At 37.6% G+C, this 16,483-nt stretch overlaps 1 protein-coding gene across 3 annotated transcripts in view; it reads right to left on the reverse strand.

Moving 5' to 3' along the window:
• Positions 1-16,483, reverse strand: part of MCUB (mitochondrial calcium uniporter dominant negative subunit beta) — a 71,146-nt gene that overhangs the window by 39,477 nt on the left and 15,186 nt on the right. The window contains exon 2 of one of the 3 annotated variants that reach the window (XM_089525976.1): positions 8,579-8,702. The exons of the other annotated variants lie outside the window; for them this stretch is intronic. Within the exon in view, the coding sequence (XP_089382102.1) occupies positions 8,579-8,581 (3 nt within the window). The 5' untranslated portion in view covers positions 8,582-8,702. The remainder of the gene's footprint in view (positions 1-8,578; positions 8,703-16,483) is intronic. 3 annotated transcript variants of the gene reach the window in all.

Here is a 16,483-nt window from a genome sequence, read left to right on the forward strand (position 1 = left end):
CTAGGACCAGAGAAAGATGAAAAGAAAATAGAGGTACTAAAAAGCTGCTTCTGGCATTTTTACCACATAACCTAGCAAACAGAGAGAGGCACAAGTTATTCAGGAGATGGAAGAAGAGCAACTTTACGAAAGCCAAAATATTGACATTATTGAGCTGAATGCATATGCTGGCTAACAGCTCCTAGTGATGGTGCATCATGGATAACGTGAAACCTTGAATTGTGGCATTCAGTCCATTCTGGTAATATATGCCAAGTGAACCAAGAAGATATGGTATAAGACTGTAGTGGTACTGTAGTGCTATGGCATCAGATACTTAAATGAAGCTATTTATCTGGAGGTACTCAGTACACCAACATCTTTTGCCTGACAAAGAAGCCAGTGAAGCTTCAAAAGCTTGCATGCTGTATTTTCTGTATTTTGGTTTGCCAATAAAGATATATCTCTTTTGTGGATTTTGTTGTATTCTGGTACACAAAGGGAAGTCCATTCTGATTACAGTGCAATAACAATACCAATTGAAACATATTTCAAATCCCATTTCTAGTTTCCAGAAGCTGAGTTGCTGAGATTCACAACGTTATAAGATGAATGTGGTATCCATAGTCGTGTATTTCAGTGTAAAATTAAAATACTTTTTAAGTAAATGTTAACATAACTCACTGTTTTTAAATGTATCTTGCCATTTAGTGCATCAGGTGATTCAACATGTTGGTAGGATTTTCCATAGTTCAACTACCGCAGTGCACAATTTCAGTTAGCCAAATGCTGAAACAGAAGATTTCTATAGCAAGAAAGAATGAATTCCCTACAGTGTACAACACCATAAAAGATTTTTCTCTGATTTCATCTGGTTTACACATTTTAGAACAATTAGACAATAACTCCAACTGATGTACAGTTTTACTAGTTATATAACACATACCAGAGTTATATAAACGCAAAACAGTCCACACTATTCTTCACATCCATCCCTTTCCAATCCAGATGCACTATCATATTGTGCAAAAGTATACAATATACTACATTTAAAAAAATGGTGGATGACTCCAGCAATTAACCCAGTACGAGAAGGTGCCAAATAACAGAACTAGATTAAGTTTTATTTGCCATCTGCCTCCCCCTTTCTGGCACAAAAATGCATGTAAAGAGAAGCCAGGCTTCATTTTTCCATGCACTATAAATTTTAGACTTTAAAAATTAAAACCTCTGCCTAGGTTTGCAAAAAGAAGCACTTCATTTCAGCGTTAATTGCTAACATCTTACAGTGCAATAACTTGATGTTTGAAATAAGTGTGTGTGTGTGTGTGTGTATTCACTTCTTATATGCGCTTTCAAGCATTATAGACTCTCCATACAGCATATGTAATCTGGGATTTGCAGTTTAGTGTAGGATATTTAGAATTCTCTGTCATATAGTTCTAGTGCTATATCAAACTACAAACCCCAGTCCTCCATAAGATGCAGCCATGGCAATGAAAGTGGAATTACAGTATTATACTTGTGTAGTGTAAAAGGGCTCTTTCAAGATGTGCTTTTCAAACCAGTCCAGATGGCAGACTTGCAGTCTTTGTTTCCCAGTGTGCTCAGAACTGGTACCAAATTTGACCCATTGTCTACAACTGTTTCTTTCTTTCCTGGAAGCTCACAATGGACTGGTGAATGATGGCTCTTCAGTAGCAATGGCTCATGAGTAGCACTGGATTTGTTAACTGGATAACTTTTCTATCCTTACAAATGCTGGTGCAGATGTGTTGACTAATTTTTTTAATGGTCAACACACATACATTTGTATGACTTAAAGAATAAAGATTATAGCCATTCAACAGTGGGAACCTACAGTAAATGAAGAGTCATTCACTCTACCTTAAAGTGGGACTATTTTCTGAGGTCTCCTCCAACAAAATGTAAAGCTATTGAAGTTGGCTTCTGTTCATATGCTTCGCACGACACACTGCTCAAATTTGACTCTAGCCCTAATAATAATGTGTTTCTTCTCTCTTCCTACAAAGGAGCATATCAGATTCTGTCTAGTGGATAAAGTCCAGTGGGGCTCAAAATGTATAGCATTTGTTTTAGTACCTTTACAGTTCCCAGAAAAACTGGGGGATCATTAGAATGTAACCTGATGCCCTGATTTGATATTCTGTGGATTCCTCTTCCCATAATATCTCTATACAACATAAAGACAACAAAATTAATTTCATCACCCTCCCTCCAGCTTTTTAAACTACCTTTGGCTAGCAAAGAAGCATGCATTTTGAAAGTTTGTATAGAGATCTTTGCATCCTTTTGGTTGTGTCAGTAACTCTTGGTTGTAAAAATCCAAATTCAGTTAACAAATGTGTAAATAACTCACCATTTAAAAATCCTTGTAGAATATTTATTCACTTGTCTGCTTATTCAGATTATACATTACTGATAGAAAGTACTTATATTTTATTCCTGCCAGAATACACTTAAGCATTAAGTGATGAGATTACAGCTGATGCAGCTGTTTCAGTTCAGAACACAAATATAGATTTGTCTAAGTGTGCTCTGAACAGGGAAAAAGGTTGAGTACTGCTTCTCTTACTTGTCAGATCAACAAACAGCAAACATTAAAATCACCACTGTTAGTGCCTGGGATTTATTTGGTGGTGAACATGAAGGTATAAAGCAGTTCAATCAATGGTATCCCACCAATGGCACCTTTCCACAGTGGTGGGACTATGTGCTCCTGCGAAGCAAGAGGCTATGCTAATGATAGCAGTGTTTCTAGTACATCTCCCATATCAGACAGGCTTTTGCTGAGAAGCCAGACTAAATGTTCCAAACAACTACTGGGAAGCAACAGTAGTCAGAATTGACATGGCAGAGGATCTCTCAAAGACAATGGCAGTGGCACCATAACTAACACATGTTAATACTGTTCAGACGGAGGTACAGTAAACCCCCTTTGAATGTCTTTTACCAAGAAAAACCTATCATGAGACAATCCAAGATGAAACAAGAGATAATGCCAGAAGATGAAACTCCCAGACTGGATGGTACTCAATGAGTTACTGGGAGATAGCAGAAGGCAACAAAGAGAAGTGCTGTGGCTAATGATGCTTCATTAATAACCATTAGTCATTAATCATATTTTAATTTGTTCACCCTCATTCAGTCCAATACTGATGACAGGCATCATCATTCAGGACCAAAACAGTTTAAGAAACAGCTTCCTTAACTCGTAGTGGAAAGTAGTAATAGAGTTGGATGATACCTGCAAGTGCATACTGATAATACCAAACCCTAAAACTCTGGACTACCACTCCCAGTGGTTTCATGTGCAAGTTAAATAAAGGGGGGGGGGGGGGGGGAAAGCTGACCATTTGGCAATGAGTCCTCTACTGAACATCCAAACTGTCTGTGTTTCCTGGGACAACACAAGCAGTAGACATTCTGTTCTATGGAGTTTCCTATGTGTTACATTCAGCATTTCATTATAACTTTGCTCCAAATAGATCAAGGCAGTGTATATTCCACCATCTCCATTAACAATTATCCTCTCAGCACTGCTGTGAGGTAGGTTAGGCTCAAAGAAAACTTTTGGAACAAGGTCAGCCAGTGGGTTTCCTGGCAAACAGAGGATTTTAAACCCTGATCGTTCTGGTCAGATCAAACTGGCTTCACATTTAATATGGTTGGAAGCCTGTGGGAGATTCATGCATACGCAATATTCTTGTTTTCAGGGTAAAAACAAAAACATTATGCCAAGGCAGTGAAATATTCTGATGCAAATCACCAGAACGGAAGCTGACAAAAATGCAGAGGAGGAGTTGCTGTTTTTCTTTAAATCTAGAGTAGCAGGCTGTCTGAGTTAATCCAACAGGGACTACATGCCAACAGTGGATGGGGCTAGAGCCAAGACTGGACAGGGCATCACTCCCATAACCCACCTGAGGCAGGGACAGACCATTCCAGTCAGAGGTCTGACTTGCAGGACCTTCTGGAATTAGGCTAGAGGATGTATACAGCTCAACGCCCACAGATCAAAAACTAGAATGACCGGTTTCTACTTGGAATGCCATTGTTGTTTAGCTGCAACTTCAGGCTACAAAAATAACTGCAATTTATGAAAAGACTTGATAAGGTTGAAGGCCTTATTAGAGATCTTTAGATCTGATCAAAGCTTCGGAATGTTATTATAATGCATGGTTTGTTGCTTGTTAAATTTTCAAAAGCAACATGCCAAACATTTTCATTGCTTCCTCTTTGTTAGCACTGAAAAATTAAATGTGTTAAGTAATGCATTTGTTTATGGTTTTTCCCCCTAATTGTATGTAAACTCTCCTCGACACCCCAAAAATGTTAACAAGACAGTAATCAAGGCAGAAACAAAGAGCATGGACAAGTGGTGCACCATGTTTACAGTCCTTGAATACCTCTTCAGACTCTGCGCTTGAAGAATAACATGTGTTCCATGCATCTCTGTGTGTGTGCACACCTGCAAATTGCCTGTCCACATCTCACAATCCTATAGGTGTTCTATGGCAATGAATACTCATATATATTTTGCCATTGCTTTCCTTCAAAATACGGTATTGCTTGTCTCTCATCCAAATACTAATCAGGTCTGACCTTGCTTAGCTTCCAAGAGCTGATGGGATCTGGTGCTTTCAGTGTATTTAGATCCTCCTAGTGGTTAAAAAGAATACACACACACACACACAACTTTGGGTTTGGTGCTCATGCAGTGCAATCAGTTTATTATATTTCAAGCTTGCAGCCATTTTACACAAATAAAAGAGAGACAAAACATGAAGAGCTTCAAATAGAAATAATTGAGCTTCATGGGTAAGGTCATTTCCCAAGTCCTTCTTAACATTTATAGTGTGTATTTGCATAGTCTTAGCTAAAAAATTTAGATGTTCCAAAAGATACAATTTTTTTTAACGTCAGACAGCAAGAAGCAGAGCTTAGCATGAGACGAACAGCCCTTAAACAATTTTAACAAAGGAAAAATATATGTGTTTCTAAGATACATAAAAACATTCAAGCAGGTTAAATCTTCAATTGGGACAAAATTACATCCGCATGCTCTGTCTTTCATAGGTAGCCTCTTATATCTTATATCTATGGTAGGGAGAAGTGGACAGATGCAAGATAAGGGTGGTGGCAGGTTCTGAGGTGCAGTTCCTTGATACAAAGAAACTCCTGAACCTACTCATCTGTTTTTTTCCACACACACACAAAAAAACCAAGTTGAAGAAATGAAAAATAACCAAATATTCAAACCCAAAATAATGTTTGGAACTACAGATTATTAAATAAGGTTATTCATTGTGCAAATCATCACACCTTTGTTGCCATTAAAACTGATATGATGTTAGCCCCTTATCAGCAAGAATATTGGCATATTATGAATAATAGAGTTAATATTAATGTGCTAACCTTCACACTATAGATTTAATTCAGTAAGTAAGGGTAGTCTTTAAACATATCCTCTCTTTGCCTCTGAGCTCTGTAATTATCATAGCCTTGGAAAATTTTCAACTTCAGGGTATTTTCTTCAATATTTCATCATGTGTCACTCTCCGTTACAATTCCCTCAGCTGTACCTGACAATTATAACTTTATAGCTGACAAGGATTGATGTTCAAACTTGAACCACAGCTTTCCCAATCAATGATCCTTTCAGCTTTTCTGATAAATTAATTTCACCAGACATAGTTCACTTTTCCTTATAAGACTCCACACTTGCAGTATTTTTTTAGTTACCAAATTCAAGAGTAATATTTCAGTAATCAGATTTTATTGACATGATCCAAGGAAAGGCCTCAGTCCATAAAGTTTCATGATCTCTAGGGCTTCCCCAAATATCTTGTTCACAATAGAATATGATTGAACAGATTAGCTGTCAAGCCACGTAAAAACAACATGGAGTAAAACCAACAATGCTGCATTGATTTCAGGTGACTCAGGGATGGCATCTTGTATACCAGGAACCACACCAAAGACCCTCCAATATTTGATAAATTGATGGCATCCTCCTGGCGGAGCTTAGAAATTCTGCTTTTGAACAACAATTTCCAGGATCTCCTGAATATATGGGATGCTGCCATAGAAAAGGCTCTTCCAGATACTGTATCAACATCTTTCAACAGGTATTCACAATGAAAGAAACAATCCTGCAAGTGGCCCAAGCTACTTAGGGATTTTAAAAAAGGTAAGTTAAAGACAGAAGCTTGAAGCACATCCAGAAATTAACTAGTAGGCAATCCAGGTGATACAATAACATGGCCACATGATTTGACCCCACTCAAATGAGTTGAAAATCTTTAATTACGCAAGACTGATTCTGCAAGCCAGGCGCAAGAGTGGCACAAGTTCAATACCCTTGAAGGAAATCTTTTTCTCCCGCAAGGTACTGGGCTCATATTCAAGAATATATTTGAACTATATAAAGAAACAAATCTGGTGGTAACTTGCATTCTGATGTGGATGAACATTTGTTTCAAGGTCCAATACCCTTTTCAAAGTAGTTCCCAGTATCTGGAAAAATTGCTGGGGAGGGGGATAAAAATCTCAGAACCCTATAGCCAACCAATCTAATGGCCAGGCTGACTGGGCGAGTCTGGGAATTATAGTCCAAAAAAACACATGTGCCCTCATTTGATTATTCCGTAGTTTCTCTTCACTCCATCTGCAACCTCCCTGTACTATAAAAAAGAGTCTGGCATCCTGTTGGGGTATGCTCCATTGGGGAAAAACATAGCTGCACAGATGGTTGCAGTTTTTCATAAGGTTGTATTAGTCATTCAGCCAGCACACATACACAGCATGCTCACTTTTGACTCAGTGAGTGGGGAGCTTATCAACAGCTGGACAACAGGTGAGTTGAAGGTCTTCTCCTTTTGTATCGTGTCTTTTTAGATTGTAAGCCTGAGGGCAGAGAACCGTCTATTATCCCCTCTGTTGTAAGCCGCCAGGATTCCCAGTAGATTGGGCGGCGTATAAATAAATCCTATTATTATTATTATTATTATTATTATTATTATTATTATTATTATTGCTTATTGTGTAAATGTGGGATCCAGCTAGTTATGGTGGCATAAATATATGCTATGCTAAAAGCATATAGTGCCTCAGCCCAAGTGTTTTATTCCTCTGGAAAAAGTGTAACTCTGGGATTCCTGGACGCATATAAAGCTTGCCTTACCAGGACCGGCCCTACCATCTGTTTCAAGTAGCAGATTTAGAGCATCATGCAAAAAGGGCAGTTTTTAATTACTTAGTTTGCTATTATTGAGATCCTTATGGGATTGTCTGCTGCCTCATTTGCCAAAATTGCACGCCTCATTTACCCAAACAAGTGCACCTTGACCTGGATGAGGGATGTGATTGCTGCTTTACTTCAAGAAACAAAATGTAAAATAAATCTTCCCTGTACTCTCTACCTGAATGCTCTCTATTCCATGTACAGCTCAGCTTTGCCTCTGGAGAGCCTTCAGGCAATCTGAAACTCTGCTAGCATGGCCTGCTTGTGACCCGGCCCCATCATCTTGCTTCCTCCTTTGTAGTGCTGCACTCACAGCATTTGGTTAAAACCTTGACTGACACCTGTGAATTCCCCTGGAAGAATAACTGAGCCACACCATAGCAGTTGTGTTCAATTCTAAGCTCTAGCAGGAACACAATTTTACAATTCAAAATTGGACTGTGGTAAGAAAGTGTTCCATTATTAGTCACTCACCCCAGCCCCTCCCTGGTATCTTCTCTCTAATGTCTGCTAGCCTCTTCTAAAAGTAGGACACTGTTCATGATCCCCCTTAGGGAAAGAGAGTATTATTTACTGCATAGCCTGGTACCAAGAATAATGACACGCAGGTCTGAAAGCTTCTGAATGCTGCAGCATTATTAAGTCTAAAAATAAACATCTATTTGTACAATATATATAAATATATACATAGCTGCAGTGTTAAAATGTATGTGTGTGTGTAGGCTGAAGTGTAGAACAAAACATACTACTGAAATTTCAAATAATTAAAAAAAAAAAATCTGACACACTTGTTGTTGTAAGCCTTCAAGTGGATTCCAACTTATAGTAACCCTAAGGAGAACCTATCATGGGGTTTCTTGGCACGTTTCTTCAAAGGGGGTTTGCCATTGCCATCCTCTGGAGCTGAGAGAATATGATTTGCATTTACTTTGCTGTAAAATCCAGTGCTGCTGATTTCCTTCATTGCTAAATTCATATGGCAGTTTTGTGTAGAATACTGCTGACAGGAATATCTATTTAGAGTACATTAGGATATTACAAGGCCATCACAGAGACTACACCAAGTGCACTATTAGTAATTTGTGTTTGTTAGCAATGTAATTGCAGCTATTACCTTCATTAGATGTGTCACTGCTCATCCTTTAGAGTGATTGTGCATGCATGCTCAAAAGAGAAGTCAGAGCTACACTGCTTTTAGCCGAAAGGAGAAAATCATTTTCTAGATGAAAGCTTATTTGCATAGCTATCACACAGAGTAACATTTGTTGCAACTTCCAATGTCAGAATTTCATTTTAGTATAACGCAAACTGTTTTTTTTACAAATACATTACCATTAAAAGAGGGAAGAAAACCTTCCTATCATAGAGGTTTTCCAATGATTTTGCCTCAGTTGTTTTGGTTTATACAGTTTTTTTTTAACTCTGAAGAAAGAAATGTCTTCCTACTGTAGTCTTCCTGCAAGAAGATGAGATTAAAAAAATAGCTGTTGTTGTTTCCCATTTCAAAACTCAAGGCAACTTATAACAGTAAAAAAATTCACAACATACAAAAGTTTAAAAATGGGAATTGAACTATCCAAGATCTAAAACAGCTAATTGGGAATGGAGGTGAGAATGACGTATGTTTCCTCTGTCACACATTTCTCTTGCTACAGTTCAGGGCCTCATGGGAAAAGAAAGACTCCCTATAACCAAACTGCATACAATATTTATTAAAAGCTAAAAAGTGACTAATTATGCTACTATAGATTCATTCTAAACAGGTCAATTAGCAAGTCAGTTAGCACAACAGGGATGAGTTGGGTTTTGTTTTTGTTTTTGGCCAAAGTAGCATTTTTATCAGCTTAGTTTGATTTTGGCATATATCACCCCGTTCAATCTACAGAAGAAAAACACAGGGTACTGTATATGAGGAAATGTTTACTTGTTTTTCATCTCTTGGATGCTTCCCCAGTACCACTTTTTCTTTCAGAAATCTTCATTATTATTTCAATCAATCTGGGATGGCACAATGATGCAGCAGCAGGAATAAGGAGACCCCCCCAAATATTTTTGTAACCACACAGTCCCTCTTTTGTTTTTTAAAAAGTAGATCTTCACTCTTAGGAAGCAAGACATGAAAGTCCCTTCCCCATATCACCCTGAACACACCTCACCTCATCTAATTTTAAGAAACCAAGAGGGGTGGGATTAATATATGGGTGTGAAACTACAAAGGAATATCAGAGACCTCCAGGTCTGGGTGACCAGATGTATGGACCACAAAGGAGGACAAGGAACTGCAAAATGTAGGAAATTTATATATATATAATTTTATCAAATAAAAGCTAAAAACACTAATATAAATATAAATTAATGCTTCTTGGTCATGCTCAAAATTGAGGACATTTTTGAAATTCCTCCTGGAGAGAAGGCTGCAATGTAGGACATGTTCCAGAAAAGGAGGCTCCTCATAGAGCTAGGAAACCCTGGTGATGCCAGTTAGAAGTGACAATGGTATCCAAGATGGAACAATAGTCTGACTTTGTGTAAGGCAGCCTCCTGAGCTCCTGTCACCTTCTTTTATCAGAAAATCTCCCCCAAACATTTTTGAAATTAGAATAGACCAGAAGCTCTAACTATGCATGGAATTGTACAATGTAGCTCTTTGAGGGACCTATGATTAAGATAAGTCTCCTGCACCCCCACAGCTTACCTACCCATGGAGTAACAGGATGACAGGAGGGCTTCATGAGGCAATTAGATCTGGCTGTACAATGATGGGTGAATTCACATGGGGCAAATGTGATGCTGTCTGGGCCTGAAAGTGCACTGGTGCTCCCAGATTTAAATACTCAATTCACATGTCACAAGCACACATTTGATATCACTGATAACTGATGATCACTAGCATCTTCTCATTTGTGCTTTAAAATAATAGAATCAGAGTTGGAAGATACCACAAGGGGCTTCCAGTCCAACCCCCTGCCATGTAGGAACTCACAACCAACGCAACAGATGGCCCCAACAGATGGTGATCCAGCTTCTGTTTAAAAACCTCCAAAGGAAAACCCACCACACTCCGACACAACAATTTAAGATAAGCAGATGCTTAAAGACACATCACTTCCAAATGTTATAGAGAACATATAAAATTTCCACCCAAATTACTTTTTGCCTCTTTCTACAGAATAAATGCTTTAGCTGAGAAATACAAATACATCTTTTAAAGTTCACATGCACAGAACAATTACCTGTTTTAGTATATACAGTTTTTATTTTGAAACTACTGTACAGCAGGTCCTAAGTATCTGCTGGGGTTTGGTTCCAGGACACATATACTTCCCCCGCATGGCTACCAAAATCCATGGATTCTCATGTCCATTTAAATACAATGGCATAGTAAAATTGTGCCCCTTCTATAAAATGGCAAAGTCAAGGTTTGCTTTTTGGAATTTATATATTTTAAAATATTTTCAAGGCATGGATGCTTAAATTCATGGATTACAAAATACATGGATATAAAGGTCTGACTGTACAGTATTAGCCTACCATAGTATATTAATTTATCAGGGGAAAAAAACCAAGGATACTTCTACGCATGCCAAAGAACTAAAAATGCCTGTAACAGAGAGTCATCTGAGTTTGTTTTTCTTGATTTTAAGATCCATAATTAACTTTGGATGGATATTTTGACCTAGGGCAACTAAAATCTATGCAAGAGCAAGCTCATCTACCCTAGCTCTCTACAGCCCAACAATAATGTATCCACAGTACAGTCTGTGCCTTCATAAAATAGAAGGAAAGCTCTGTTTCCAAGAAAACTGCCTAAACCAGTGAAGTTAAAAAAATCTTCAAAGGATATTTAAGAGTAATATACAATTATAGCTTTAAAGAAGATGACAAAAGATTACTTATAACAAATGGCACCACATTATTTTATTTGGGGTGCCTATATATGACTTCAAGAGAAAGTGTACAGAGTGTTCAAAGGAAGAGGCTAACTGGGAGACCAAGTCAATCATGTCAGAAACTTCAGCTCCAAGAGAGAAGCATAAAAAAACCCTCCAGACTTTAATGTTGCAGTAAAAGCAAGCAGTGGCATAGGCTGACAAAAACCTTTCAGGAGCAATGAAGTCACTATTGGATATTGTGATGTGCTTTCTGACCTTTTAGACCTCTGACATTTAGAGAAATATTTCTGGAAGCACACAAACTGAGACCTTATATCTTTAAACACTGTACAATGGAAGGTCAAAAATCAAACAGCATAGCAAGTTAACAGACTCATCATGGTGTATGGACAGGAAGGGAAATAAAGACCCAGTGCAAATGAAACTGAATTACTACCACTTAGCTGCAGAAAAACGGCAAAGTCCAAGCTGCACTAGTCAATGAAAAAACAGCAATTGTTTCTCTCTGTGGGTGTGTATGTGTGTGTCTAGGTTGGGCGCATGTACAAAAGCAAAGACCTATATGGGCAGTCATCCATAAAATGAGCTTCAGAACACAATCAACGTGGAAACACCATCCCTATAATTGACATTATTCTGATACAGATATCTGCAACCCTGTTTGTTCAGTTTAATAATTTCCTCTTCGCAAAGAAGTATCTATATTCCAGTTATTTCAAATAATTTTTAAAAGAACTATTTTCAGGCTTTTCTAAAAATTAATCAACATTCCTCTGGAGAGGCATGCCAACAGAGTCAAGGAAAGGAAAAGGAACTGGATATTCATGACTTGATTAGGCCCAATGATTTCAATGTGTCTACTCTAAGATTTATTTATTTTATTCAGTTTGGCTTGATTTATATCCCACACTTCCTTGTTGTAGCTCAAGGCAGCTAAACAATCCTATGTAAAACATAACTAAAATTACAATTTATCTAAAATACCTAAAATCTTCTTAATTACAAATATTTCTAAAATGCCATTCAAATTGTACAACCAGCAGCAGTCAAAGATATATTACTTACTTTCATTGTTCCCTGAAATCTTGAACAAACAGTTATAAACTAGTGCATGGAAGGGAGGAAGGTGGGGGAAAGACAAATCTTATACAGAAGTGAGTTTTATTACTGGAATTGCCATGATTGTTAACATAAGTCTCCCAATGGTAACCACCCTAATGATAATAACCCTGAATATAGGAATGGAGGCAATGTACTATAGCACCTCCAAGGTCTAATAAACTGGGGTTCTTCAGGAGGATACCATAGTCAACAGTATCAAAGGCCATCAAGAAGTCAAGGAAAATCAACAAGACAGCAATTCCTCCATCTCAGTCCTGATGAAAGTCATCATCCATGGTGACCAAACTGTTTCTGTGCTATGTCCATGTCTAGAGTGAGACTAACATTCATTAGTTATCTGGATTTCTTTTTCCCTCCTTTCATACTGTAATTTTTAGATAGTAAACCAGCTTGCTACTGACCATATGTAAGGAGCCTTTTCCAATGATGGGCAGAATAAACATGCTTAAAATAAACAAACCCAAATGTTTATATACAGTATTAGAAGTAGTTTTCTACTCTTCTCTTTATTTCATGCACAGGCTAACTGGAAGACTGAACTAGTGGGAAAGGACTGATATGTTAATCGTGAATATTCTATAAAAACTAAATCAGTTACATTTACAATGAAAAGGTACATTTTACCAATTAACTTAATTTTACATTTCATTTGAATTTATGTCATGTGTTACAGTGCTGAAAAATCTCATCCATGATTTTATGCCTTCCCCCTTTCCTTGTCCCTTGAAGGACATAGTTACATGAGTTTCTCAAATACAGCACAAAACCCATTCACCTATTTTACCATCCTTCTTCCCTTCAGTCTATTATTACCCCTCTTTACTATATTGGTTCCCACATGGATCCTAACAATAAACAGGCTTGAGTGCTTTGAAATTCAGTTTCGTGGAACAAATTAGGCTCACCACCACGGGGCTAGGAGCTGTATTGCCCCCATGGGATCCTTAGGAGCTCCACTCCCCATTTGCATCCTTCCTGCCGAATTTGGGAGTCACTTTTTTTAAATTTACTCTCCAAATGGCCAAGTAACCTTCAAAATCTGCTGAGAGTTCTCCTAGCCATCTCACTTTGTTTTGGGAGCTTTTTGTATTCCTTATCATCTGCTCCAGATGATACTCTTTATTTCCTTCCAGCACTCTAAGATATAATCTCAGAGATTTTTCAGCACTGATGATTAGAGACTCTCAAAAGATGTTCTGTGAAGCCATCTTAGAGGATCTTTACTCTGATTGTTAATGGCCAGAACATCTAGGAAACAGTCTTAGTTGTCAGGGGTGTTTGAAAAACAGCTTCTTTATCCAGGGGTAACAGAGATGAGCAGGCTGGGTGTGTGGGGGACTATTGGCCATTTTAGAGGTTATATTAAAACCCAACATTTGGGATGCTGGAGACCTTGGGGGAGGGGCTCCAAAATAGTTGGGGTCTACATACAGCCTATGTTTCATACTTTTCTAATTTCATGTAGTATCCAGCATGGAATTCAGCAGAAACTATACAGATGCAAAAATGATGACATTCCTTCCAGTTTGCTGGTTTAAAATCTTTTCACCTTTGGAATTGACTAAATTATCACAATTAAATCATTGACAATATAATCAATTAAGATCTTTTAAAACATTTGCATTTATTTAAACACTTGACGATGAAATTAACACTTAGGCACATCTTCCTCAAGTTATTTTGTGGGAGAGAAAAAACATAAGTATGAAAATGCTCACACAAACTTAAAATGTTCACACTAATTCATGTCTGCGAATATTTACCTCAACTTTGGGAAAATCTAAACCATGCTTGTATTTAAAGAATTGTATTTTAGTGACGTTAGATACATGTTTCTTGAAAACAAAATAGTGTTCTGTGAGGCAGATGGAAAAACTGCCTGAATTTTTTTTATTAAGATACCCTTTTTTAATTTAATTTCCTTTTTGTCTTTACTTCCTGTGGATTTCAAGGATATCTACAACTTCTTGAGGTCCTTCAGATTTTATACATATAAAACAATGTCAGGTATAGGTAATATGAATCCTTTATCATTTGTATTACTTTTAAAAACAGAGTCATCAAGGTGAGGGCCAGTTACTGAGACTACTGACCTCAAACGCCCCCTGACACAATTCAAGGCACTGGAACTGTTCTTGAGGAAATGGTTTTAAGTCTTGTGAGCCAAACAATGTATTTTCACAATACTGAGGGACCAACTAAAGACAAATAGTAGTTTTAGACAAATCCAAGAAAACTAAGCTTTAGGTAAAGAACCAGTGGGGTAATATGAAATTTGTTGGCTCTTCAGCACTTTTGTCGATTTAATTAAATAACTCAATTATTAACTTAATTCTCTCCCCTCCAATTGTGCTGAAACTTCAACTTAAGTCAATCACATCAGCTAATAAGGAAATTTAATTAAATTGTTTCTTTTCATTGGCAAACTTCCATAACTAATCCATAACTCTGAGGGCAAAGCCAGTAATGTTTCCAGTATGTCATCCAATAACGGAAAGGATATGCCTCCATTAAATTTATAGTGAATTTATCTCCCGCTTATTATTTAACTACCATCATGGTCTTTCTATACAGGTTGCAAATCAGATATGGAATTAAATCAGTCCTAGAGCAGTGAATGAGACTATATGAAGAACCAAGTATATGAAGGTAGACTTTACGTCGATCTCTTATTAAAAGAAAAGAAATAAACAACAGAGAATATGATAGCTAAACCTGCACAATCACACCATTACCGGTCAGAGAATTTTTTAAAGATATTGTTCATTCTCAGAAGAAATGACTAGTATTGAAATTTATTTCCCCTGTTTTTTAAATCCACAGAAGTGCTTCTCATACTGTTCATACTATGGATGCAATGCAACACTACAGCCAATTCTCCCTAGACTAAACAAAAAGTGTACAGATTGCAAAGACTAGCAGCTTTTAACTGGCTGCCAGCCAAATGATGCTCAGATTGCCTTCATTCCTATCTGTAAAGAGAAAGAAAAAACAAACCAACAAATAAACACCCTGAATGTTGTTCTTTTCCCTATTATCCTTCTAAGATTGAGATGTAAATTTGGGACCATAATTAAAATACTGAATTTGCTACCACAAGATGTAGCGCTGGCCCCCAGGTTGGATGGCTTTTCAGTGGGGATCAGACAAATTCCATAGATAAAAAGGCTATTTCTGGTTGCTAGTTATATTGACTATACATCATCCCAGTACCAGAGGTGGTACAATTCTCAGTATCAGTTGATGGGAAACAAGAGCAGGAATGTGAATGTGCTCAGCTCTTCCTTATAGGTTCCCCATTAGAGCATCTGGATGATCACAATGGGAACTAGTTAGGACTTTGGCCTGATCCTACACAACTGTTTTGTTGTTGTTATTGTTGTTGTGCATGCAAAGGATTTGGTCTACTGAGAGGACTTTGTTATAAACAGTGGTGTACAACTGACTCAGACTAAAGTCAGACGCATGTCACTTCAATGACTTGACTTAGTAAAAATGACACACTGACTTGACTTGAGACCTGTATGTTTTTAATGTCTGACTTGCTGGTGCTGTTCATTTCAAGCAGCAAGCAAGATCTGTCTCCAAGTGCACATTTTTCAGAAGGGAACAGCAAATGCATTAGGCAATGGGACTGAGGTGGAAGGATCCTTCTGAAGCTTTTGAAAAGCTTTAGAAGGCTCCTCTGATGCGCAGCAGGGAAAGGCTGCCACGCGGACCTCAACCCTTGCCTCAAGCCCATTGCCTAATGAATTTGCTGTTCCCTCTGAGAAACACACTCTAATTCCTTTTTTTCAGTTAAAAGTTAGCTCCCAGACTTGAGACTCGACTTGAAAATATCTTGAAAAGACTTGAGACATGAAGGTAGAGATTTGCGATTTGACTTGAGACTTGGACTAAAAAACTTGAATACCTCACTGGTTGTAAGTTATGTTCATTCTCTTTTCAACACTGACAGCTGCCTATCCTGTAAAGTAGTTGAATTCCACACAAATATTCTTTCACAGAAGAATTTGTCATCATGTTCTGTGCATGCTAACTGTACAGGAAATCATACACAGTATATCTCCACAAAGTCCTAGATGATGGATATTTTAAGAATCCAATTCCTTCTTGGGTATGCTTTTCTCTTTTTAAATCTTATGATTTCCTTTTCAAGTATTTAAGTAGAATTGCATGTAGAGCTTTTGCCAGAGAACCTGATGCAAAATGCTAATTTTTC

The sequence above is a fragment of the Sceloporus occidentalis genome, unplaced genomic scaffold (genome assembly GCF_023333645.1).
Source record: "Sceloporus occidentalis isolate IW3139 unplaced genomic scaffold, rSceOcc1.0.p SCAF_5, whole genome shotgun sequence".
In the NCBI taxonomy this organism is placed as follows: Eukaryota; Metazoa; Chordata; class Lepidosauria; order Squamata; family Phrynosomatidae; genus Sceloporus; species Sceloporus occidentalis.